This window comes from Mustela lutreola, chromosome 4 (genome assembly GCF_030435805.1).
Source record: "Mustela lutreola isolate mMusLut2 chromosome 4, mMusLut2.pri, whole genome shotgun sequence".
NCBI lineage: Eukaryota > Metazoa > Chordata > Mammalia > Carnivora > Mustelidae > Mustela > Mustela lutreola.
The window spans coordinates 28,224,895-28,250,719 of record NC_081293.1 but is presented as its reverse complement, the minus strand read 5'-3'; the positions used below and the strand labels follow the sequence as shown (position 1 = coordinate 28,250,719).

The 25,825-nt window shown below is 38.5% G+C and overlaps 1 protein-coding gene, 1 long non-coding RNA gene and 1 pseudogene across 2 annotated transcripts in view; all 3 read right to left on the bottom strand.

Annotated features, from left to right (window-relative positions):
- Positions 1–693: 693 nt before the first annotated feature.
- On the bottom strand, positions 694–11,178 carry LOC131828553 (uncharacterized). Its single transcript, XR_009352494.1, has 3 exons — positions 10,381–11,178; positions 9,857–10,068; positions 694–762 (listed from the first exon to the last, which is right to left on the bottom strand). It is a non-coding gene; the product is annotated as an uncharacterized LOC131828553 (long non-coding RNA).
- On the bottom strand, positions 7,622–9,222 carry LOC131828552 (histone deacetylase 2-like; annotated as a pseudogene).
- Positions 11,179–16,162: 4,984 nt separating the features above from the next.
- ERLIN1 (ER lipid raft associated 1) overlaps positions 16,163–25,825 on the bottom strand; it is a 39,816-nt gene continuing 30,153 nt past the window's right edge. The window contains exons 10-12 of the mRNA XM_059169216.1: positions 21,728–21,817; positions 20,613–20,692; positions 16,163–18,463 (exon numbers count right to left, since the gene is read on the bottom strand). Coding sequence (XP_059025199.1) covers positions 18,242–18,463; positions 20,613–20,692; positions 21,728–21,817 — 392 coding nt within the window. The 3' untranslated portion in view covers positions 16,163–18,241. The remainder of the gene's footprint in view (positions 18,464–20,612; positions 20,693–21,727; positions 21,818–25,825) is intronic.

Genomic DNA, 25,825 nt, shown 5'->3' with positions numbered 1-25,825 from the left:
TGCTATTTCCTGTGCCTGGAATTCTCTTCTCCTACATCTTTGTGTGGCTTCTCCATTTACATCATTTAAGTTCATGCTCAAATACCACTACTTTAGAGAAGCTGGCCCTGATCTTCCTACCTACCTAAACTAGTCCCTGGCTGCCACCCCTTTCCATTCTCTATCCCTTTACTTGACTCTTCTTTGTAATACCTTCATTACCTAAAGGCATATTATGCAATTAGTTGTTCCTTTTTTTGTTTGTTTTTGTTTGTTGTATCTACTACTAAGATGTAAGTTGTGTGAAGTCAGGATCACTGTCTGGTATCCCTGCTCTCCCTCAATGCTTAGAATGATGCTTAGCACATACTAGGTGGTCCATAAACGTTTGTTAAATGAATTTTCAAATAGAAGGATAGATAATTTTATTAAAAAAGGTATTATAGCCTTTATGCTTTTAAAAATAAAAATGACTATCTTGAATATTTCCTTTTTTTAAGAACTTCTTTATTTATTTGACAGAGAGAGACGCAAAAGCTACCTAGAGTGGGAGAAGAAACAGTCTTCCCATGGAGCAAGGAGCCCGATGCAGGGTTCATGACCTGAGCTGAAGGCAGATACTTAATGACTGAGCCACCTAGGTGCCCTGAATATTTCTTATACTTAACAACAACAACAACAAAACAAGTCAAAATAAAGCCAAAGGAATTGCTTACCTTTCAAAAAACGTCCTTCATAAGATGAAATAATAGTTGCCAAATAATGTCTCTAAAGAAAATGGCTCTAAAAAAAAGAAAAGTATAGAAATCATTAAGGGATGGTGATTGTTAACACTGTTAGGTTTTTCAACCACATACTTCACTTTTAGGTGGGAACAATTTTTGTTTGTTCATTTATTCACTTAACAAAAATATATTGACCACTTCATGTCAAAGTCTGGTGTGGGGCTAGAAAGTAAGACAGGCAAGATCCCACTCTCATGGTCTGTGGGGGAGGTGGTATAGCAGACATAAAATAAACAGTGAATACTTAATGACTGAGACATTTTCAGGTTTTATTTATGAAGAAAATAAAACAGTATGTGGTGATAGAGACGGGCCCAAGGCAGGCTAGGGTGTGTTGGGGTGGCTGATTTGGATTGGGGGTCAGAGATGGCCTGTCTTGTGCAAGTGACAAATTTATTTGAGTTTTGTATCATTAAAGGAGTCAGGGGAATCTCCGGGAACAGAGAGCAAGCAATCCAGGCAGACGCAGTACCTGTTGACGGTTTTGGACACCGGAGGAAAAGATAGTGCAGGAGCTTAGAGACCAAAGAGGCCACACACATCTGAGAGGAGAGTAGGGAGGTGGCACACAACTGGTTCATATGGAAAGCGGTTCAGATTTTATTCCAAGAGTATTAGACAGAAGGATAGCATGAAGTGAGCTCTCCTTTCTTCTAAAAGCTCCTTTGCAATCCAGTGGCTCCAGATTATGTTAGTCACATTACTTGATGCTATAAGATTTATATTCAGTTCTGTGTTCAATTGTCACAAGCGTTGAGCTGTCTTTTAGATTTAAAATGGTACAAATGTTTATTATCATTGTTTAAAACCTGTGGCTTCTCTTCCTCCCTTCCTCCTCCCTTGGTTTTCTTTCAGGAAAAAAAAATTAATTTTATTGTTTCCCATCATTACATATTTAAGAGCAAATTTGTAGAGATGAAAAAAGACCTCAACAGAAATGTAATTTAAACATGAAAAAAGTTCTTTTTTCCATGGTATTAGGTTGATAACTAAAGTGCATTTGTCTGGTTTTCACAGTAACTTTTGTTTACTAGTCAAGACTGCCATAAAATCAAGGTTTTCGGTGTTTTGTCTATTCTACCATTCTTGACATTAGAGGCCTCAAAAAAGCCATGCACTCTTGGTACTTCGAGGCTGTGCTGAGCTCTTCGTGACGGCTTTATTTTTCTCTCTTATTTTTCTTCCTAAGTTCTTCCTTCAGTCACCTCCCTGATATTCTGCCTTCCTGAATGGCTTTTCTTTATATTCTGATTTTCCAGGAGTGTCCCTGCCCCTCAATTCCCTATACCCATTAAGATTAGATAGAAAATGTCGACAGATTGTAGCTTTACTTCTTTCTCAAGTGAGTGGAGTTTGGAAGCAAGCCGTTGAAGACCACTGTGATCATCAAATGGCCTAGGCCCCTTTTCATTTGTTGCTCTAGCAATCTTACTTCACAGAAATGCATCTTATGTGTGGACAGATGTCCCAGCGCCACCAGGATATTTACATTCCAGCCACCAGGAAGGAACCCACCTTCTTCCTTGAAAAGCAAACTTCCCACCCTCACACACTGTTGGTGGAAACAGATAAATTGAATGTGGTGTACACATATGCAGCAATAAAAATAATTAAGTACTAATACATGCTATAACATGGATGAACCTTGGAAACACTATGCTGAATGAAAACCTACATCTTACATGATTCCATTTGTATGTGGTGTATGGATTATATCTCAATAAAGCTGCTGAAAAAAAATAAAAACAAAGGCAAACTTCCCAGTTTTACACATGGCTTCCACTTCCACCTCATAGGCTAGAAGGTAGTCACATGGTCAGATCTATACGCGAGGGAAGCTGGTAAATGTAGTGTTTACCCCAGACAGCCATGAGCCCAGCTAAAATCAGAGGTTCTATTCCAATAAAAAGAGAGGATAGAGACTGCAGAACACTGATCATCTCTGACCCACCTTAGTCAGACCTTAGACCCTGTCAATCTACTCACAGAGAGTCACTGGATGCACTTTCCAGGAACATGACACTTAATTTTACGTGAATTGGTCTCTTTTCCAGAGTCTATGCAAGAATGTGTTGGCTTTGTGTGCTCACATATTTTAGATGAAAATTAATTTCATTTGGCAGTCATTCTTTACAGTTTTGTTTTATAACGTTTTCCTTATTTATTGAAAGGGAAAGGTGTTTTTACCTTTTTTCTCTTTTATTTTGCTTTCAGCTTGTTTCAAAAGTTGGAAGTGAATTCAAAATGCCCCTTTCCTACATTTTTAACTCCAGTTTTTCAGAATAAGTACTCTTGAATACCTTTTTTCCTAAATGCAGCCCTTCTGGGATTTTGTAGAAGCTCAAGTCCTCCTGGTGTTTCCCCTACTTTTTGAATCCAGCCCAGTCCCCAGTGTTGGACGTTCAGTGCTCTCTAGAAAGCAGCTGTTCTCCAGATACCCTCCCCTCCCACCCCACATACATACTATCTGCTCATTGGGTCTCACTTTTCAATAAAAGTTCTGTATAAACTGTAGAGTGCTATGTATATATTAGCTGTATTTACTAATTTCTTGCTGCCTTGATTAGAATGCTTTCTTCCTTTTGCCTGTTCCTCAGGGACCTCAAATGCAACCCCTTTGAATCCAAACATAGCTTCTCTTCTCCCTTAACCGCTCTTCTTGGGAAATGGCACCACCTGTTGCCCAAGTCAAAAACATGGGAGCTGTTCTGAATGCTCCCTTCTCACCCACTTCCCAAATGTATTCACTCACTAAGGCCTCTCCATTCTCTTTCTTGATTGTCCTCACCACTGCCCTTGCTCTTCACCTCCACTGCCACTGTCTCAGCTCTGTTCTCATTCATCCTGGACTGCATCTGCCTTCCTGCCTAGGATTCCAATCCCTCCGGCTGCACATGTCACACAGCAGCCAGCGTCATTTTTCTTCAGTGCAAACCACACCAAATTTCCTGTTCTCGTCACTGTTCAGATCCTTTACTGGTTCTCTACTCTCCTCAGTTAAGTTTAAACCTCTTTGCCTGGCAACAAGGCCCTCCAAAGCCTGGTGTTTACTGCCTGTGCCACAGCAGATCGCCTCTCTTCCCCAAATGACCTCTCCTTCCTGCTAGTCATACCAAGCAACCCACAATCTTTCAAAAGCCTCCACGGTATTGCCCCCAATCTTTAAGAATTATGTTAAAATACACCAACAGAAAAGAGGTTGAGATCTCCTCTCTCTTCATCTGGAAGCTGACTCCTATTTGTGTTTCAAAACTAAGTTTAGGCATCATTTTCTCTAAACCTCTCCTTTCCTTTACCCCGGTCTGATTTCAGTGTCCTTCCCTCGTGTTTCCATAAACCCTGTGCATACTTCTCTACAAACATAGCATGATGCTGTAATTGTTGGCTTATTTGTTTGTCCTCCCTTAAGTCCAGGGATAATATCTCGTTTCTGGATTCCCAGTCCCACACCTATACTTGAATTGTATAACAGAATTAAACAAATGTTGAAAAGCAGTAACTAATAATGAACTCTCTCCTCTGCATTTACATTTTGTTGACTTTAGAACAGGGCAGGAAATGACTAAGTGGAATTCCAGAAACCCAGGCTCTTCCACATGCCCCCACTAACCCTACTTCCAATAGGGCAATCATTGATTCAGTGACATGTTGACTCAGACTTCTCTCCAGCTAGTGGAAAGCAGGCATAGCATGGACTCTGAATCCGTTTTGTGTACCAGTATTGCCCAATTTGTCAATAGCCTGTACCTGTGTAATCCTCCTTGTTGGAGTAAAGTGGTTCTTTCTGAGTTTGAAAAAACTAATGTAATGTGTGTTTACTGATACATCATATCAGGTATAAGGGTATCATGCAGGTTAACTGAAAAAGAGGAGGCTGAGTCTAAGTGACCTGGTTATCTGGGATGAAGGGACTAACATATGTTAGACTTTGAGCAGCCTGCCAACTGGACCAGTAACAGACCATGGGTCCAAATGTAGTAGGGGGCAACTGTATTTTATTGATTTTAAGGTGCTCTTAGTTCATATTTTAGTGTCTCTGAAACTGAAATGTATTTAAATTCAGAGAAATACAGTATTATAATAAGTATAAGAGAAATCCAGCATCACTATTATACCAGAGAAATATAATGAACAAATATTAATTGATTGAATAGTGCCTAAGCCTGGAATTTCATACATTAATCCAGGAAACAGAGTGGGAAAAAGCAATGAATGGCTCACCAAGAATCTCTAAAAACCTAAATTTGCATTGGCTGTGGGAGAATTTTCAGAGACTTGAGTGTAAAAAACCATCACTTATTAGTTCTAATTATCAGAGAAAATATACACATTTCACTCATCCTCGACCTCCTAAACTTGGAAAGTAAGAGTTATTAATTTTACTTTTCAGATGAAGATTGAGAAAGTCTGGTCCTGCCCTAAGTCACATAGCTAGCATATGTCCCAAATGATCAGATTAAAATCTGTTAGCTTTGTTCTATTCTATGTTCCCTCCTGAAGCAAGCACTAACCCTAAAGATAAAAATAATTGTTATCTAAGGCAGGAGGAAAATTTTTTCAGTTTGAGCAACTGGATCATCCCTGAAGATCAAACCTATCCCTCCATATTTGAAACTAACAGACAGATAGGTAAGAGAGGCTTGAGCAAGCTTCTTGAGTTTGGCTTTTAAGAGCCTTGAGAATGGAAATTCATAAGAGTTATTTCATCCTAAACATCCTAAACAACCACGAATATGAAGTTGAGTCCAGTCTAGTTCATGAAAAAATCAGAACTAGAACTGACTACCTGAATATAATGTTGGTACCCTTATGTAAAGGCCTGGAGACTTAAACTTTGACATCACTGAGACCAAAGGTATTTTGCCCTAAATCTTTCTCTTGTGATTGCAAATTTGTAGAATTACCTACTGTTTACCTGATACCAGGACCTATGCCTGGTATCAAATCCTCCTCTTATATCAACCTCAGTCCAGCCAAAGTTCACCAAACCCTCTTGGAAACTCTAGATTGGACTGGTGACTCCCCGAAAGTGGCCCAATTCCTTCCAGTTCTGGTTGTGCCTAGGACTGGGGCTTTTCCTTTCTCCTTACTGGCCTGTTCCAATTCCATACTTCTGATATTCCAGCATGCCTTTTGGAACCTGAGTCTTGACACTGCATGACCTTAGGCGGGGTTTAGAAGACTACCTATAAGCCAAGAAGTACTTACTAGTCGTCATGCTTCTATTTTATCAGGACAACCTGTGCAAATTATTTTGCATTGTGTATATATATATATATATTTTTTTTTTTATAAAAGAAATTTTTTAAAGATATAATTCACATACTATAAAATTCACCCATTTAAGGGTAAAGTTCAGTGGTTTTTAGAAAATGAGTTGTACAGTCATCACTACAATCGGATTTTAGACTATTTTCATCAGCCCCCTTCCTACCACCCAGAGAAAACAGTGTGCTCATTTGCCATCACTTTCTAGCCCTAAACAATCATGAGTCCACTTTCTGTCTCTATAGATGTGCCTGTTATGGACATTTCATATAAATGGAATCATACAAAATGTGATCTTTTGTCTGGCTTCTTTCATTTAGAATAATGTTTTTGAGGTTCATCCATATTGTAGCATATATCTGTACTTCATTCCCTTTTAATGGTCAGATAATATTCCATTGTATGGCTCTTCCACATTTTGTTTATCCATTTACCAGTAGATAAACATTTGGGTTGCTTCCACTTTTTGTTTACTATGAATAATGCTATTATGAATACTCTTGTACAAGTTCTTGTGTGGACATGTTTTATTTGTCCTGGGTATACACCTTGGAGTGAAATTGTTGTTCATATGGTAATTCTATGCTTAGCACTTTTGAGGAACTGCCAAACTGTTTTCCAAACTGGCTGCCCCATTTTACATTCCTAGCAGAAATTTATGAAGATTCTAACTTCTCCCTATTTTTGTAAGTACTTGTTCTTACCTGTCCTTATTTTAGTCTTCCAAGTGGGTGTGAAGTGGTATCTCATTGTGGCTTTCATTTGCATTTCTCTGGTAACTAACAATCTTGAGAAACCTTTTGTTTGTTTATTGGCCATTTGTATATCTTCTTTGGAGAAATGTCTATTCAAGCCCTTTGCCTATTTTTAAATTGGGTTATCTTTTTATTACCAAGTTACCAGAGTTCTTTATAAATTCTGGGTACAAGTCCCATACTGTATATGACTTGCAAATATCTTTTCCCATTCTGTGGGTTGTCTCTTTTTTGATGTTGTCCTTTGAAGCACAAAAGTTTAAAATTTTGATAAAGTCCAACTTATCCATTTTTTTGGTTGTTGTTACTTGTGCTCTTGATGTCATTTCAAGAACCTACTACGTAACTCAAGGTCATGAAGATTTACTACTATGTTTTCTTCTAAGAGTTTGATAGTTTTAACTCTGACATTTAGGTCTATGAGCCACTTGGGAGTTGATTTTTGTGTATGGTTTAAGGAAGAGGTCCAACTTCATTCTTTTGCATGTGAATATCCAATTGTCCCAGCTCCATTTGTGGAAAAGACTATTCTTTCCCTATTGCCTTGATACCCTTGTTGAAAATCAATTGACCATAAGTGTGAAGTTTTATTTCTGGATCTTCAATCTATATGTCTATTTATACACCAGTGTCACACATTGTTAATTACTATAGTTTTGTAGTTTGTTTTTTTTTTCTCAACTATAATTTTTTTAATAAAGAAAATTATAAAACATGGAAAAATCAGTTCAGATCTACTACTTCTTTAGTAGATCATTGTTTGACAAAGTAACATCAATTTTTAAATACTATTTCATAAAGCACGATGGAGAAGAGAAATTTTTCATTATAATTAGAAAAGTCACAAAAAAATTTGCCAAGAAAAGCAAAAGTCATTTTGAAAATAAACACAGTCCATGCCAAACTAGTATAAAATGAATCCAGGAGCCTTCAAAAGGAAAAAAACTTTCTCTCCAATATTTTCTCTCCTTTTTATGGCTTCTGAAATGGGGAGACTCTCAAATTCAAAGGTTGCTGAGCTGTTCTGATTTGGCTCTTTTGGCATCTGTTTGTTCACCACTCTTGCCCTTCTTCCTTAACATCTACTCCCCCCGCCCCCAGTATCCTTCTTGTCTTCTTTGGTTCTAGTTTTCTTTGCTCTTTCCTTATGATAGTCACATTTCTATGACCTCCTTTCCCTCATCCTCAGAATCTGAGAATCCCTCATCACAAGCTCTCTCTTTATCTGATATTCAAATAGAAATTTTCTTTTCTGATTCTTGTCCATCTTTATCTCCACTGTCTTCATGAATAGCATCTTCCGGAATAGCTTTCATCTGGATGCCAGGTGCATGACATAGCATGTGTAAATTTTCAAATAAATGCTGTTTTATCTTTTCCGTATATTCCATAGTGTTCTGGCTTGTCCTGTTTGAAGGACTAATATACAGTTTGCAGTCTGGCCCAAAATACTCAACGTAATCATTATATGGCAATTCACTGGGAACCTCACAATTGAAGGCAACTGTAGTCTTATATGTCCAATATCGAGCAACATTACAGATTGTCTATCCACCTCCCCCAAGCATCAGTATTGGCATATTGAAAGTTTTTACCACTTCTACACATTTGGCATGACCTTTGACGATCAGACTGAAGCAACCAAGTCTATTACCAAATAATGAGTCTGCACCACACTGTGACACCACAGCACTAGGTTGATATACCTCCATCACTTTCAGGATAATAGGTTTACAAAACTTCCCTGACTCATCATCCATACCATCTCTCATTGGAAAGTTGACAGCAGAATACAGACTATTCTGTACCAATATCCCTCATGTCTCCTCTTCCAGCTAAGTATTCCCTATATTTTGGAATAACAGTCATTACACGATCTGTTGCATAAAAATCTTCTTGAGCACCATCACTGTGATGAATATCAGTAATAATACAGAAGACTCTCTGATGATACTTCAGTAACTCAAGGATGGCAAGTACAATATCATTAACACAACAGAATCCTAACTTTTCTGATTTCTTAGTATGATGGAATCCTCCAGCCCAGGTAACAGCCATGTTGGTTTGTTGTTGGTTTAACTTCACAGCCCCAAGCACCAACTGAGGGCTGACAAAACTTAGTCCATTGAACTCTGGACAATTATCTCCAACACTAAATTTCTGCATCTGCTTACTATAGCCAGACATGTTATCTGGTCTTATTGAATATAAACATTTGATGTATTCATCACTGTGGTATTTTGCCATTTCTTCACCAGTGGTTTTATGGGGACTGTGTATTTCCATTTTTTTATGTAGGCCATAACTTAGCAGCAAGTTACAGAGCCATGAGGATTCTGAGGTTTCATGGGCTGATCCAGTCCATAATAATAATTTCGAGTATCACCATCATAGTAGTTGACTTTCTTCTTGCCACCTCCCTAACACTAGGCCATGGATTCCCGGACCACATCCAGCTCCCAGTTCTGGCTCTTCCTGCTCCTGCTGCTGGGTCTCAACCCAACTTGCAGTTGGCAGTGCCACAGAAAAGGGCTGGCTGGTGGTTGGAGAGAAAAGAGTGATGGAAGGATCGAGAGCACCTAGTATATACAGTAAAATATTGACAGTGATTATCTCTGTAGGGTGTTTATTTATTTTGCTTTTTTCATTTTCTACTTTTTATGTTAAACACCTACTATCATTGTAATTAGAAGCAAAACATATCAACCATTATTTTTGAAAATACAAATCAAATCAAATCAAATGATTAGATAACAAGGAAAAAAAATGTGTACTGACCAATCCTAAATTATTTTTATGAACTTATGGAAAATAGTAACTGGGAGCCAACCAGCTCCTGCACAGAGGCAAGGGTATATGGGGCTCTAAATTTCAGAGGGGAAGAAAGATTAAATGGCCAAGGTCTTTTTGATGGTCCCTGGCTCTAGGAATCAGAAAATTAATAATGATTAATAGTTTACAAAAAAGAAAAGAACTTGTACATTTTGTTTTAGAAGTCTGTATTACAAAGGGGAGATCAACAAAAGTTGGCAAAAGCAAATTCCTTTGTCATCTGGTAATACATGATACCTGATTTGGATTGCCCTTCTTTGGTTTCTTTAAAAACCTGCATTGTGGGGCGCCTGGGTGGCTCAGTGGGTTAAGCCGCTGCCTTCAGCTCAGGTCATGATCTCAGGGTCCTGGGATCAAGTCCCGCGTCGGGCTCTCTGCTCGGCGGGGAGCCTGCTTCCCTCTCTCTCTCTCTCTCTCTGCCTGCCTGTCCATCTACTTGTGATTTCTCTCTGTCAAATAAATAAATAAAATATTTTTAAAAAAAAATAAAAAATAAAAACCTGCATTGTACTCAATTACCAAACAACAAAATAGTTCCTGGAGGACCTATCTGATCTTACTGGTGTACATACTTAAATGGTTTCATCCAGATTTGGAGAGTTATAACAATTTGATTTGATTGACTTTCCTATCACTAGTAGATTACTGAGTTATACCATAAATTCAGCGAAGCTAAAAACTGTCCAGAATGTGCATGTGTATGACTTCTGTGGATTTATTTGTATTTGCCATGGAAAAAAGGCACAAAGTATTCTATTTACCTGAAGCTGCTATTTTTATCCAAAAAGTGTCCTGGATCAAACTTCTCTGAATTGGGAAACTCCTTGCCATTGAAAAAAACTAAAGACAGTAATGCAATACAGTAGTGCCCTGGAACCAAGAAATGGAGAGTGGAATGTTACTCTATCACACTTATCCTTGGTTTATAAAAAAAAACAAAAACAAAAAAACAAAAAAAACCCACCACCACCACCTAACACTCTTAATTATAGTGGATTGAATAGGACTGAGCACTCTTAAACTAGCCTCATGAGTGGTCTTCTAGAGTTATGGCTGTTTTACACACACTCTCATACATTACCTTTTACTGAATAATAAGATGGTTGTCAGTGGGAAGAACAATATTATGGTCAATGTGTAATAATCAATTCTTGAAAAGCTAGGGTTTGTAACCCATTTTGTCTAGACAACAAACTTTACTGGAATTGCTGCCTCAAATTAGGAGCTTACATGTCATAATATTTTTCTTTCTGAATCCAGATATGAATGGAAGAAAATGAGATATGAAATTACTGACTCAAACCCCACTTCCCTCACTTGTAAAATGGGGTGAGGCAACCAAAACAACAGGCTTTCTTCTTTTTTCACAAAAAGTTTTGAGGATTAAATTACAAAATAGTAACAATAACCACAATTTACATTGGGCCCTTCACATTTACCTGACACTGCACTTAGTTTTTTAGAGATCTCATTTAATCTTCACTTCAACCATGTCTAGTAGGCTCTCTTTGTTCATATGGTATCAACAAGGAAACTGACATTTAGAAAGAAGAAATAATTTGAGGTTAGACTTTTAGCAAGTGGCATGGTTAGAACTTGAACCAGGTTCTGATTATAAAAGCATTCCTACTACTTAAGCAAAAGCTTCCTTTTTCCCTATTTACTTTATTTTGCATTTCCCCTAAACATTATTTTACAATGATTAGAGTAGGTAATACATGCACATGGTATAAAATATAAGAAAATGTAGAAAAGTGTGAAAAGTGAAAATGAATCCACTTCTTCTCCTATATTCTTTTGGTTTCCTTCTTTATGAAATCACTGTTACGCACTTATGATATATCCTTTGGGAGATAGATTACAGATTAAAAAAAAAAAAAGACACATATATACATCCCCCACTATTTTCACTTAAATAGCAGCATCCTAAGGTATTCTGTCACTTGCTTAGTATTCTACTTTGTTGAAATAAGGCAATTTTTAAAAAAGATTTTATTTATTTATTTGACACACACACACACACACACACACACACACAGATATCACAAGTAGGCAGAAAGGCAGGCAGAGAGAGAGAAGGGGATACAGGCTCCCTGCCGAGCAGAGAGCCCAATGTGGGGCTCGATCCCAGGACCGTGGGATCATGACCCGAGCCGAAGGCAGAGGCTTTAATCCACTGAGCCACCCAAGCACCCAAAATAAGGGAATTTTAAAAACTCTTTTAAAGTGAACACTCAAGAGATCTTCCCATCTTTAAATATCACAAATATTGCTATGATGAATACTCTTATTTTGGGGGAGGTTCATGAAGGATAAATTCTCAGTAATGAAATGCTTTTTAAATTTTGTTTTGAATTTTGGTGAATACTGCCACATTGCCTTCCACAGAGGTTATTTTACAGTTTATAGATTAACATTCTCTGAATATACACTTGAGCCACCAAGAATAAATTTTCATGTAAGATGTGAGCTAGGGATATATATTATTTCCAACTCCCCCGAATTTTCTGAACTCTATTGAATAATCCAGATTTTCCCTCTAGGTTACAAGGAAAAAGCCTCCTTTATCATGTACTAAGCTTCCATACGGAATTATTTTTTATACTTTAATTGACCTACTAAAGCTATAGTACTCAGGTTCAATAACTGTGATTTTAAGATTTTATTTGAGAGACAGAGTGAGCAGAGGGAGGAGCAGAGGGAGAGGGACAAGCAGATGGATGTGGGGCTTGGTCCCACGACTCTGAGATCATGACCTGAGCAGAAATCAGGAGTCGGACATTTAACCAACTGAGCCACCCAGGTGCCCCAGTAACTGTGACTTCATATTTTAACATTAGGTAGGGTTATTGTGACTATTCTTTTAAAACTTTCCCTATCAAGTTTGGGATGTTAGTTTAGTTCCAAAAACTACCTGGTTGATATTTTTACTGAAATTTCATAAACATGTAAATTGATTTTGGGATAACTGCTCTCTCTTCCTTCCCACAGAATAAGTCAATTTATTAAAAATCTTACATCCTATCTTTAACAGTTTAAAGTTTTTTCTATAGATCTTGAAATTTCTTGCTTATTCCCAAGTATTTTATCCTGGCTTTTAATTAATAAAAACTGGACTTCATTATATTTTTTAAGTTTTATTTTATATAGGGTAGCAATTGTTTGTCTTAAAATAATAAATTTGTGGGGCACCTGGGTGGCTCAGTTGTTTAAGTGTCTGACTCTTGATTTTGGCTCAGGTCATGATCTCATGGTCATGAGATCGAGCCCCGTGTTGGTTGGGCTCCTTGCTCAGCTTGGAGTCTACTTGAGATTCTCTCCTTCTCCTTTGGCCCCTTGCACTCATCCTGTCTCTAAAATAAATAATTAAATATTTAATAAATTTGTACTTAACTACTGAATTCTATTTTTGCAATCATTTTTAGAAAATTTTCTTGTACTTTACAGGTACAATTGTATCATCTACAAATATGCCTCCTTTGGGGTGCCTGGGTGGCTCAGTGGGTTAAATGCCTTCGGCTCAGGTCATGATCCCAGGGTCCTGGGATCGAGCCCCGCATCGGGCTCTCTGCTTAGCAGGGAGCCTGCTTCCCCTCTCTCTCTGCCTGCCTCTCTGCCTACTTGTGATCTCTGTCAAATAAATAAATAAAATCTTAAAAAAAAATGCCTCTTTTAAAATTTTATTTCATCCCCTTTTTCTAATTCTAGTAATGGTAGATAGACTTGTTTTATTCCTGATACAATGGTGATCCTTTTAGTCTTTCATCAATTAGCCTGATTTGAGAAATGTTTTCTCTGGCTAGGGAGGTATTCATCCATTCCCATTTTATTAAGGGTTTAAAAAGTTAAAAAATGGATGTTAATTATCAAAGCCATTTTCTATACAAACAAGACATCATGTGATTGCTCCTAAATTCTACCAACATGATGCTTTTTTATTTGTATTTTGGAGAGAGAGAGAGAGAGAGAGAGAGCGCTCGAGCATGTGAGAGCAAGGGCAGGGAGTGGCAGCGGGAGAGGGAGAACAAGAATCTTAAGCAGGCTCCATGCCCAGCGCAGAGCCCAACAGTGGGCTCTATTTCACAACCCTGAGATCATGACCAGAACCAAAATAAAGACTCAAACACTTAACTGACTGAGCCATCCAGGCACCCCTACATGGTTAATTTTACTAGATTTCCTAGTGTTAGACTATTCCTGTGTTACTGATTATCTTCATTTGGTAGTAATGTAGTATTTTTTTTAAATTTTTTATTTTTTATAAACATATATTTTTATCCCCAGGGGTACAGGTCTGTGAATCACCAGGTTTACATACTTCACAGCACTCACCAAAGCACATACCCTCCCCAATGTCCATAATCCCACCCCTTTCTCCCAAACCCCCTCCCCCCAGCAACCCTCAGTTTGTTTTGTGAGATTAAGAGTCACTTAGGGCGCCTGGGTGGCTCAGTGGGTTAAGAGTCACTTATAGTTTGTCTCCCTCCCAATCCCATCTTGTTTCATTTATTCTTCTCCTACCCACTTAAGCCCCCATGTTGCATCACCACTTCCATGACATGAACAGACATTTCTGCAAAGAAGACATCCAGATGGCCAACAGACACATGAAAAAGTGCTCCATATCACTCGGCATCACGGAAATACAAATCAAAACCACAATGAGATATCACCTCACACCGGTAATGTAGTATTTTTAATGTGATGCTAGACTGTTAGTAGACTTTTGCACTGATATTTTTAAGATTGGTAGCTATTTCTCTTTTGTGGTATTTTGGTCAGGCTTGGCACCTTTTCCTCCCCTTCTATTCTTTAGAACTGTTTAAATGTAAAACCCAACCCCTTAATCACTACAAAAAACTGACTACATCTTCAGTGAGCATGTTGATGTTTTGGTAAGTGCAAAGTGCTCTACGAATATTAACTGTTAGAAGCTCCAATATCCCAAATGTTGTGCTATGTGATGTCCTCGAGGAGAATTTGGGTTAAAGAAGGTTGACGCTTGGACTGATTACCTTAGAGCTACAATCACATTTTCTATCTCTTCTTCCTTTTAAAAATCCATCATGATAAAGATATCATGAGATCCTCATTACTGGAAATCACTGCCCCCTTTATACAGCCTCTATGAGAGTGGGACAGGGCCTTGGACGGGGTCTAGATCAGCCTCCCGCAGTTTAGGAAGACAAAAATGCACCCCAACAATCACCATGCAGAAATCATTATGCAAACTGCATAAAAATATGTTGCTGAACCCACTGAAGAACCCTGTGAAGATGTAACCAAGTTCAGAGATGTTAGGTAACTTCCCATGGTTACAAATTAAGTCCTCACACAGATAGATACTCTACCCTAATTTCTAGGTCTTTCTTTTTTCCCGCACTATTCACTTTCCTGCATTTCACATTCATCCTTTTTTTCTTTTGTGCAACAAAACTGACACTGACCAACTGATGAGCAACAGATACCAGCCCAAGAAAGAGCAGAATCACAGTCCCTGCCCCTAGAGAGCTGAACATTTGTGAAGAAAGACATCAAACAGGTAAAGTGACGTGTGTGAAATGTTCTAAGGCAGAAATGTGAAGTGCTGACCTGAGCCAACAGTTTAGCGTGACCTGTCTGAAGAAGTGAAGACTTATCAGGAGTTAGCAAAGGAAAGTCGGAGTTACAAGGGGAAAAAATTAGCCAGGTTGATAGAACACTTTATTTAAAGGGACACAGAGAAGGTACATTCAAGGACTCAGGCTAGAGAGGTCTGTGGGGGCCAGATCACAAACAGCCTTCTATTGCACACATTTGGGACCTATCACCAAGCAACCAGAGATCACAACTTCTAATTCACAAAATTGCTCTTCCATAGCAACAGGCAGAAATCACTTAGTTCTAAATCACTTCATTTTAATACCCACCCAGACCTACTGGATAATTGGTTTGAATGAGTTAAATTTCCCTGGTCTGCAGCAGCAAACATAGAATACTATGGGGTTGGAGTCCACAGGAACCCAAGTAAAGGGCTCCTGTCGTTGAAACTCCCAAATACTAAGCCCCGCTGCCCAACATCACTGTGAAATTATTTCCCAGAAAGGAAAGGTTGAGAGGTGGGTAGACGAGGTCCAGCCCTGGCTCTTGGACTAACATTTAAATTGGTGACAGTAGTTACATCATACCACTGCCAGTTATAATTTGTACTGTTTGTCCTTCCTCTGCCTTAGTCTAACTGCCCCACTTCCTCCCTCCCTTCTTAGACAGCCTCCGAAGGGCACCATGCTCCAGCCTCCCTCTTTCCTCTTCTGCTGCTGACCACATCCCACCAAGAATCAGAACATTCCTAGTTAAATTCTGTGTCAGGAAGAGTGGAAACCCTGCTTTCAAAATTCCTATAGCTGGGAAGCAGTATTCTGAGAAGAGTGTAAGAAATACCTCTATAGTTGAGTGAAACTAGTAAATAAACTGGCTACCTAGTCAAAATGGGCAAGACAGCCTTAGGATTATGTTTGAGACAAGAGAAAATAATGGGAGACATAAGGAAAAAATACAAATCACTGATAGTAAAATAATTTTATTTGGTTTCTTTTTTTTTTTTTTTAAAAAGGTAGCAATTCACATATAAATTTAGACTTCAAGATTACAGTGTATATTTGCCAAAAGGAACATCCCTGCAGGAGGGATAGACTTAGAGCCTGAGCGAGCACTGGGAAACACACTCCACGGAGAGTTTAAGTGGAAGTAGTTTCTTTATGACTTTGTAACACTAGTTCCCTGTTCCTCAACTCTGCCACCGGGGGCTTGTAAGAAAATCCCCATCCATCACTTTGGGGCAACAGCTTTCAGCTCATGGGAATAGGAAACATCTCTAGGAATGAAAGCACAAAGGTCAATGACCCAAATTTCCCACAACAATCATTATCTATCCGCAGCAACAATACATGACAGGTGAAGAGTTTATTCTTACAGTTCAAAGGTTCTTTAAAGGAGGGCTAGAGAACACAAGATCCATTCATAAAGAGAGTGCATATAATAAGCAAAAATAAAAAAGGATTCTCTCCATTATTACAAATGCCTCTCTAGTATAAGGCCCAGGGAAAAGACCCACTCAAATTCGGGATTCCTTCCCCATAGAAAGTGTTTGGCACAACCCGCAAGCTGTCATGAGACTGACAGGACTGACAGCGGAAAGATTTCTGGAAAGTGGTCCCATGACTTCTGTCTGGCTTAACCACAGTATACATGAAAGATGTCTTAATAAGCTGCACAAACTCAGGCCTAACTATGGGGCACACTGTTTCAGGAAAACTAATCCGAAGGGAATAAAGGCCCAGATGAGATAGGTCTCCCATAGCCACAGGCTTACTCATAACTCAGTCTGTCATCCTCTCATGGGAGATTAAATCCCCTGGCTGCCCAGGAAGTCAGTGGATTCCTGACTTCCTAGGGAGGGTGAAAGCTGGAGAACTTTGATTTCAGCATCTCAGAGGCGGGGGCAGGGGGGAAATAAACAAGACAAAGATGACCAAAGATGCTAAGTTACTCTGTTCCACACTATGTAGGCTCCAGAAGAACAATATTGAGGAGAAGCAGTGTGCTAGTAACCATGACAGCCCTAGGACATGGCCTTCAGGCAGAGGTACTGGGGCAAATAAATGTACCCCAAATCCAGTTTTAAAAATGAAAACTTCCTGCAGTTATGATACAATACTGTGCAGTGAACAGCTGGGAATTATATGCTGCCCTTAGTTCTGGTTAAAGCCCTGCCCTGCTCTTGGCCAGCCAGAGCTAAGAGGTGACATATAAGGAGTTTTCTGTGGCTAAAAACCAGGCACCTTAGTTATGAATGGCCTGGGGCAGTAATGCAGTCATCATCCAATGGAGGGGAATGCAGGGCCCCAGAGCTTTGGTTCAAAGCAAAGGTTTCATCTCACCCAGAACGTCAAGCCAAGCTCTTTCTATCTCTGAAGCTACTAATGCAATAACTGGTGATTAGGAATCCCTGGTTGGGTGGCAAGGTACATATATCCCAGCAGGCCAACTCAACTACAGGAAAATAAAAAGGTACAAATAGTATCAAGTAAATGGTTGCTCAAGTGGAAGATTATTTCCTGGAGAACTTCAGCGGACTAGATGCTAATCACATGGATGAACGCTGGGACTGAACCCCACAGAGAGAGCCTGGGCCCCATGTGTGATCGGTCTTCTTCACACTTACCGCATCCGGGCCATCTTCTCTGGCCTCCTATGTCTTGAATGGCTGAGCACACGTTTGCCCGGGGACCAATGTAAACATTATTCAATAGATCTCAGCTTAGAAAAACACAGCTTGTTATATACTTAATGTCTAACATTCCAGTGCAGGCAGTATCTTAGCATCAGACTTTCCCTCATTCATGAATATCAGTTCAGAAAGGAACATACACAGGATACTTGATAAAACTGTGGCTGAAAAGACATCTGGGTGCCAGACAACTGGCTCTATCCTGCAATCGGCTGATAAACCAGGGCTACCACAGGAGAGGCAGAACAGACGGAGCACAGGTTCTCTGTGAATCAGAAGTGTTGTATAACCATTGTTCCCACTTAACCCCTTGGGCCACATTCTGATATGGGAGTACATTTCCACCCCTTGCATCAACCTGTGCTCTCCTTGTTTTGGATGGGGCTCTCTCCAGAGGGTTCAAGAGCCTCCTTAGAGAGGAGAGAACTTTTTCTTCCAGTCCTAACATCTGAATATTTCGAAGCACAAGAGGAGTCCATGAAGATGCTAGGGATGTTGCTGCCAAAGTAGATCTTACTGTTAGAAGCAATGGCCTGGTACCTTTTGAGCTCCAGATACTCCGGGGTCAATTTGTGCTGTGTGGGGGCAAACAAGAGCAAAGGAATCAGGACACTTTGGTCCAACAGTCATCTCTCTCTTTCCTTACATGCATTTTCCCCACAGCTCTCCTGCATCACTACTCAACTCTGACTCATCGCCCATGACCTTCTCTCAACTTTAACGTGTGGCTCTCACATTCACAGCCATATTTTAGACTTAAAGTTCCTTAAACAAGTTCCTGTCCTAATACAGGAAGAAGCTGTTCGTTTTTAATAAAAAAAAAAAAAAAAAAGGATGGAGGAAGTGGGTTTTGGGAACAATGATAACTACTAATATTTCTATAGTGACTTAAAGCCTATAAAATGTTTTTGTATCTACTTTCTTATTCCATCTAGCTGAGTTCAACCTGGAATCAGCCTGCAATCTCTGCAGGTTCTCTTAAGCAGTAAACAGGTCAACAGATGAGAGTGGCAGAGCTTCAAAGGGGCTGGGCTCAGAACCTTATAATCAACCATCCATGATTCTGCTTTTCTTGACCACATTCTAAAAGTGGAAAAAGACCTCAAGAAATTACCTAGTCTGGCCTCATGCCTCTACTTAGAAGCTGGTTGTTAAAACTGACTATAATGAACATGTTTGTCAATCAAACAGATCTTTCTCCCTATCACAGTTTTTAGTTCTTTAAATTTAAATCATGGTGCCATGATACATCCAACCAAAATCTCTCCGGGCTTAATCAAAACTTATTCCTAATATTCCCTGGAATATACTTTCCCCAAAGCCTCTGGGAAACTTTCCTAGTAATCCTTTCCACATCTCAAATCCCCTGCCTGTCCTATAGACCCTTCATAGACCCCCAACACCTTCCACTCCTTGGATCTACACTCTGTCTGCTGAAATACTCATCAAATCAGCACATAACCAAATTACTTTCTAATGCCTTACTACTATAGGTCATTATCTGATAGCATTTTTCAAAATGGCATAAAACTGCTGTCCTTTTCAGCATAAGGCTAATTTCACTGACAAAGTCTCAATACTTGTGTGCCTAGCCAGGTTCTCCTGTGACAGATCTGAATTGCTAGTTTTATATACAAGTTTCTCACCTTGTCTCCATCTTGACCAAATTCCATCCTGTTTCTATAAAGTTGTGTCTCCTCCGATATGTTAAATTTACTTCTAAATTTATACCAGATTTCAAAGTATTGACAACTTCCATTCTATAAATCTACCATGTCTTATCATTTCATCTGAAACCACAGTATGTTGTTCCTTTCTAAACTGAAAGAATTTAAGACCTGTCTATACTTTCAATCTTGACTCTAATCCTTTAAACCACGCCAAACACAATGGACCTCCTTCTCAACTCTTTCAATATTCTGATCTATTTTGCAATTAAAAACTTTATAAACCTTGGTCATATTCTTCCCTTCATAGAATACCACAGGGCTTCTAGCTGCCTCTTCCTAATTCCTGCCAAGTAGGTCTACGTTCTCTAAACCTAGATTAACCCAAGTACTTTTACAAAAACTGTTCACCTGTATCACGCTCCTTTCTCAAATTATCACACATCAAGTTCCTCACAACTAGATTATTTTTAAACCCAGTAAACAAGCAGTACTCAGGGGCATTTGAAAGCATATGTTGCAGGGAGTACTACTGATGCTTAGCAGGCAAGGGTCAGGGATACAAAATAGCCCGTAATACATAAGACAGTCTTAAACAATGAAAAAGTATCCCATCTCAAAATGCCAGGAAGAAACACTACACTCAATAAGCTTAGCATTTATACAAAAAAGCTACCTTACCTGGAAAGCAACTCTAAATGGACTTTACTCTTCTCCTGTTACTCCTGTCATTCCATGAGAAGACCCTCACCTTTCCTGGTTACTGATACGACACTATGGATGGATGTTTTATGGTATTTGACCTGTGTTTACATATCTGCCTTTGTCCTAGCTCTCCACTTTTACTAGGAACTATACAAAGTTCTCTCCCCAATGAGTGTGCAATATGTCTTGATAAATGATTGGCTGTTTTTAGAGAGTGTGATGGTAACTACCCTTCCTTGACACTGGACAGATCACCTCTATCACAATACAGCCTCCCCCTCCCAAACCCCAGCCCCAAGGAAAAGCAAAATCCCAAACACTCTATTATTAGGAGTGGCAGAGAGCAAGTTACCTTATTTGAGGTGGCATATTTGTGTGCAGCATAATACTCAGCATCTGCCTTCGCCTTCTCTCGGGCCAGGAATGCAGCATCTAGCAAGCAAAATAGAGTTAGGGTGTTTAAAACAAAGAAAAGTTGTAATCCATTTCCTCAGCTGGGTTAGAGGTCAGATTTTATGTTAAGGAGGGGTTTCTTTCTCTACTGCCTAATATTTGGATCACTTTATTTTTTTAAAGATTTTATTCTTTTAAGTAATTTCTACACCCAGTATGGGGCTCAAAATTACAACCCCAAAAACAAGTCACATGCTCCACTGACTAGCCAGCCAGATACTCCTTGATCACATAAAGGCATTTATCAACAAGTTTTCAAATCCCAGTCCCCAGACACACTCTTCTCAAAGCGGAATACTCTTGTCAACGTCAAAGAACTCTCAGCTCATCAGAGTCTACTTCATTTTGTTCCTTCTTTCCATTTTTTCCTCAAAAAGCCTCATATCCTACCCAGGCTCTAGGCTTCAAGTAAAATAATGAAGTCCAGATATGAAAGCTCTGCTCTATTTATTGCACCATCTGTACCCCCTCCAAATTTGATCCAGAATTAGTTAATGCAGAATGACAGGAAGTAGTAGTATATAAGAAAAGAGGTTGAATGTCTGGTCTTCAAGACGGCTCAGAACATCAACATCTCACTATAGGATATCAAGGAGTTTGAGAGCCTCTGTGAAAACTGGGGCTTATTTTTTCCTTAATTTTTTGGTTATTTTTGTTGTTGTTGTTGCCAGGTAGAAAAGAAACTGGTAGTAGTGGGGTTTCTTATCTTACATGTTCCTTACAACTGGTTATAAGTAATTCTCATACTTTGCCTGAGAACAAAGTGGTAGCTAATAAGCCACAACTTAAGGACAGAAAATGAAAGGATGAGTTATCTATAGTCACAAACCAAACCAAGAGCTGAACACGTATTGGTAATTTTTTATAAAAATTTGTCTGGGGTATGAGGGCAGACACATCCTCCAGACCAGATTATTCTGTCTCTGGCCCTCCCACCTACCACAATTAAGAGCCCGATCTCTGAGGCAGAGAAGTAGTTTGGGACAGTCAGAGCCTCTTTTCTCCCTGATGTACCTTCAATTTCAGAAATGCGCTTTTCAGTTTCTTTTTCCATCACCTTCTGCTGAAACCGAATTTTTGCCACCTGTGCAATCTTCTCTGCTTCTGTAATTATATACAAAAGAAGACACACTCAAAAATATTTCTCTAGTTCCAGAAATACTTAGAATAAGCAGCACATTGTCATAACATTTATACAATTTTTATGGGCTGTTTCATTAAGTTTTATCCCCCCAGACTATAAACTACTCAACAGAAAAAAAGGAATTTATTTCCTATTTCACTGTTCTGTTGACAGAGCTAGTTTTGTGGGAAAGGGGAGTACAAAAGGTTTCATTCCTTCATGGTATACACAGCAACAGTCCACAAGCTAATGGGAAAAATGATACTTCATGAAAGTACTCAGAACAAAAAAGAGCAACAAAAATGCAATGCAACACAGAACAATCTTATAAAATGGCAGGAGAAAGAAAGAACAAGGAAAGTAAGTTAAACCAAGAAAGGCCTTCTGGAAGAATTCCTAAAGAAAATAATAGACATGACCTAGGAGATCATGGCAGAAGGCATAAAGACAAGAAGAATGAATGAAATCACAATGAAAAGGTGATTATGGAGGCAGCCGACAAGGGAAGACAACAAATAATTAGAATAGAAAGAAGGCTAGATAAAACTCCCATCTTCAGCAATGGGCTAAAGAATTTTAATATACTCAGGATCAATTGATTGATGGTTAAGTCACAATCAGGGAAATGACAAAATGAAAATAATATCAGAGAAGTATAATTCTGACTTATGCTGAACATGAAAGAGAAAGCAGGCTAATTTTTCTGACTCTGTGAAAATAAGTGTTGGGGATGAACAAGTTAGCTGCAGCAGGAAAAAACCAAACACCCTCAAGTAAACTAGAGGCCTAACCAAAGGATCCAGGACCAGGGAGGAAAGATTCTAAATACACTTTCAATTCAATCACTGCAATTCTTGAAGAATAATTCTCAATTCTCCTTTTCAGCCAGAGGGTTAGTATTTTAACACATCTTATCTCTGGCCCTTGGGGGAAGTGCATAGCAGGAAAAAAATTTCCAAGTGGCTTCCTATTTCCAGAAGATCCAGTGTCCTTTAGCAACAACTCCAGCACATACTTCCCTATCTCCTCATTAGCTTAAAATCAACCTATATCACACCACCCTCCAAACAGACCACAATGTTCAACTGGACTAGAAACATACTTATAAGCCGAAACTCAAGATAAAACTTGAATTAACAGGTAAGGCATCTGGAGCCTACAGCTAGGACCCAGAGAATGGTGTCTCAACATAGAGAAACTGTTGCGGTTATCCCATCTAACACTGCTCTCTCACATGCAGAGATAAACCAGTAAAGAGCATGAGCAGACTTAACAGTTCTAGAAAAATGGTGGAGTAGGCTTAGAAAACCCTTTAGGTAACAACACTTTTAAGTCCTAGACAAAATATAACAATTTTGTTTTTTTTAAATGCATGGTTAAGATCACAAGAAAGGAGGAGAGATCCTCAAGAAACATAAACAAAGGGAGAGCTGAGAGCCAGTAGAGTGGTGGCCTTGGTGGTGGTTATTAGACAAGTGAGGGAGAGGGACTATTGGACTATTGCTCATGCAGGGTCAGGAGATGAGGCCTTGAGATGTTAGAAATGGGGCTCCTTTATAAAATCGAGACCACAAGAGGGCTTCAACTCCAGAGAGGCTATCTATAACTATAACTCTATCCACCAGCCCAGTGATAAGTACACTTTCTCTAGACACATCACAGTGAAATCGAAACACCCAAAGGCATAGAGAAAAATGGTAAAAGTAAAAAGAAGAGGAACCCAAACAAAAATGAAATACTACTGCCACAGTGACAAAGAAAAGTAAGTTTCATTAGGCTTAGAACTACAGGCTAGATTACCATTTAAGAAGGAAACAAAACCATTTCAGACCAAAGAAGAATGATTAAGTAACTACTCCTTAGCCTTCACTGAAAAAAACAAATAACAACAACAAACTAGCAGAAAAAAGAATGAATTGTCAAAAACAATGGAGAGGGAAAAGTTAAGTAACACCTATAAATCAAAATAGATATTTACTGTTAAGAATAGATGATAATGATAATAGTTAATGGGGGAATAAAAAGAACATAAAACCAGAATATGAGCCAACAATACGTAAAACTGGAAACAGTGGTAAGAATTAAGGCATTCTAGTTTTATTTAAGAGGACAGAAAGGATGATTAGCTTTAGACTCTGTCAAATCAGTTATGCTTATTAACATTTTACAGGTATGACCAGTTATACATTCTAGAAACAGAATACAAATCTACTAATCAAGTAAAAGGAAGAAAAGAATAAAGAAAATCCAATCAATTCAATACCTATCAGAAAAGAGAGAAAAAAGCAGCAGAGGAAAAAATATGCGTGGTAAATAGCACAAAATTAAATGATACAAAACAAATCCAAATATAGCAGTAACTACAATAAATATAAAAAGACTAAACTCACCAGTTAAAAGACAGAGTCTCACATTGGATAAGATAACAAAATCCAGCTATATGCTGTTTACAAGAGACACACCTAAAACATAATGACACAGAAAAGTTGAAAGTAAAAGGATGGGAAAAGATACATCAAGAAAATATCTAACCAAGAGAAATCTGGCATAGCTTTAATATTAGACAAAATAGATCTTAAGCCAAAAAGGCTGGAATAATGAGGGTTATTACATAATAGGACCAATTCTCCATGGAGATGTAACAATCCTGAATCTCTTAATGATATAGCCCTAAAATATATAAAGAAAAAAAATTATAAGTCAACAAATCCACAGTCATAGTGGGAGACTTTAATTTTAACATACCTCCCTCAGTAACTGACAGTTCAAGAAGGCAAAAATTAGAATACAGAAGATGTAAACAACACAATTCATAAGCCTGACCCTAATGGATAGATATAGAGAACACTGTATTCAACAAATAAAGAAAACACATTCAATGTTCTCAAGCACACACAGAACATTTACCAAAAAAGTACCATGTATTGACAGGCCACAAAGCAAATTTCAAAAAATATTTCAGAATCCAAATAACGGATCATATTTTCTGACTATCATGCAATATTAGAAATTGCATAATATTGACTATCATGCAATATTAGAAATCAATGGTAAAGTGGTAGCCTCCTGAAAACCCATCCAATAAAAAACTGAAAAAATACTTTTAATACTTCATAAATGAAAGGAGAAATCATAATGGAAATGTTTTTATAAAAACTAAAACTGAACACCAATAAACTACATTTCAAAACCTGTGAGATGTACCTAAGGCAGAACTTAGAAGAAAATTTATCATACATGTTTCCATCAGAAAAGACTGAAAACTAAAGAATTTAAGTAACTCAAGAAGTCAGAAAAGAACCAATGAGAAAAGTCCAAAAAGAAAGGAGAGAATAATAAAGTAAGCATAAATAATTTAATAAAAAAGTAAGTGATAATAGCATCAATGAAATAAAAATGCAGCTTTGTGAAAAGAAGAATGAATTATAACAGAACTCTGGCAAATCTGATCCAGGAAAAGAGAAGGCACAAAATAATACTAGGAATGAAAAGGGGGCATTCATATTTGGTAGAGGGTTTTAAAAATCAGTAGAAAATTCTGCAAGGGGCGCCTGGGTGGCTCAGTGGGTTAAGCCGCTGCCTTCGGCTCAGGTCATGATCTCAGGGTCCTGGGATCGAGTCCCGCATCGGCCTCTCTGCTCAGCAGGGAGCCTGCTTCCCTCTCTCTCTCTGCCTGCCTCTCTATCTACCTGTGATCTCTCTCTGTCGAATAAATAAATAAAATCTTTAAAAAAGAATAAAAGAAAATTCTGCAAATTTATGCTCCCAAATCTGAAGTTTCAGATGACAATTTGCTAGAAAAATATATTGACCAAACTTAAACAAATACCTGAAACTGACCTATAGTTAGTACAGAAATTAAACTGGCAGGCTAAATGCTACAACAAAAAACAAACAAGCATACAAAAAAAAGCACAAACCCCAAGAGACCAAGATGGTTTTTACAAGTGAGTTCCACCAAACCTACAAAGAGATAACATATTTTATAT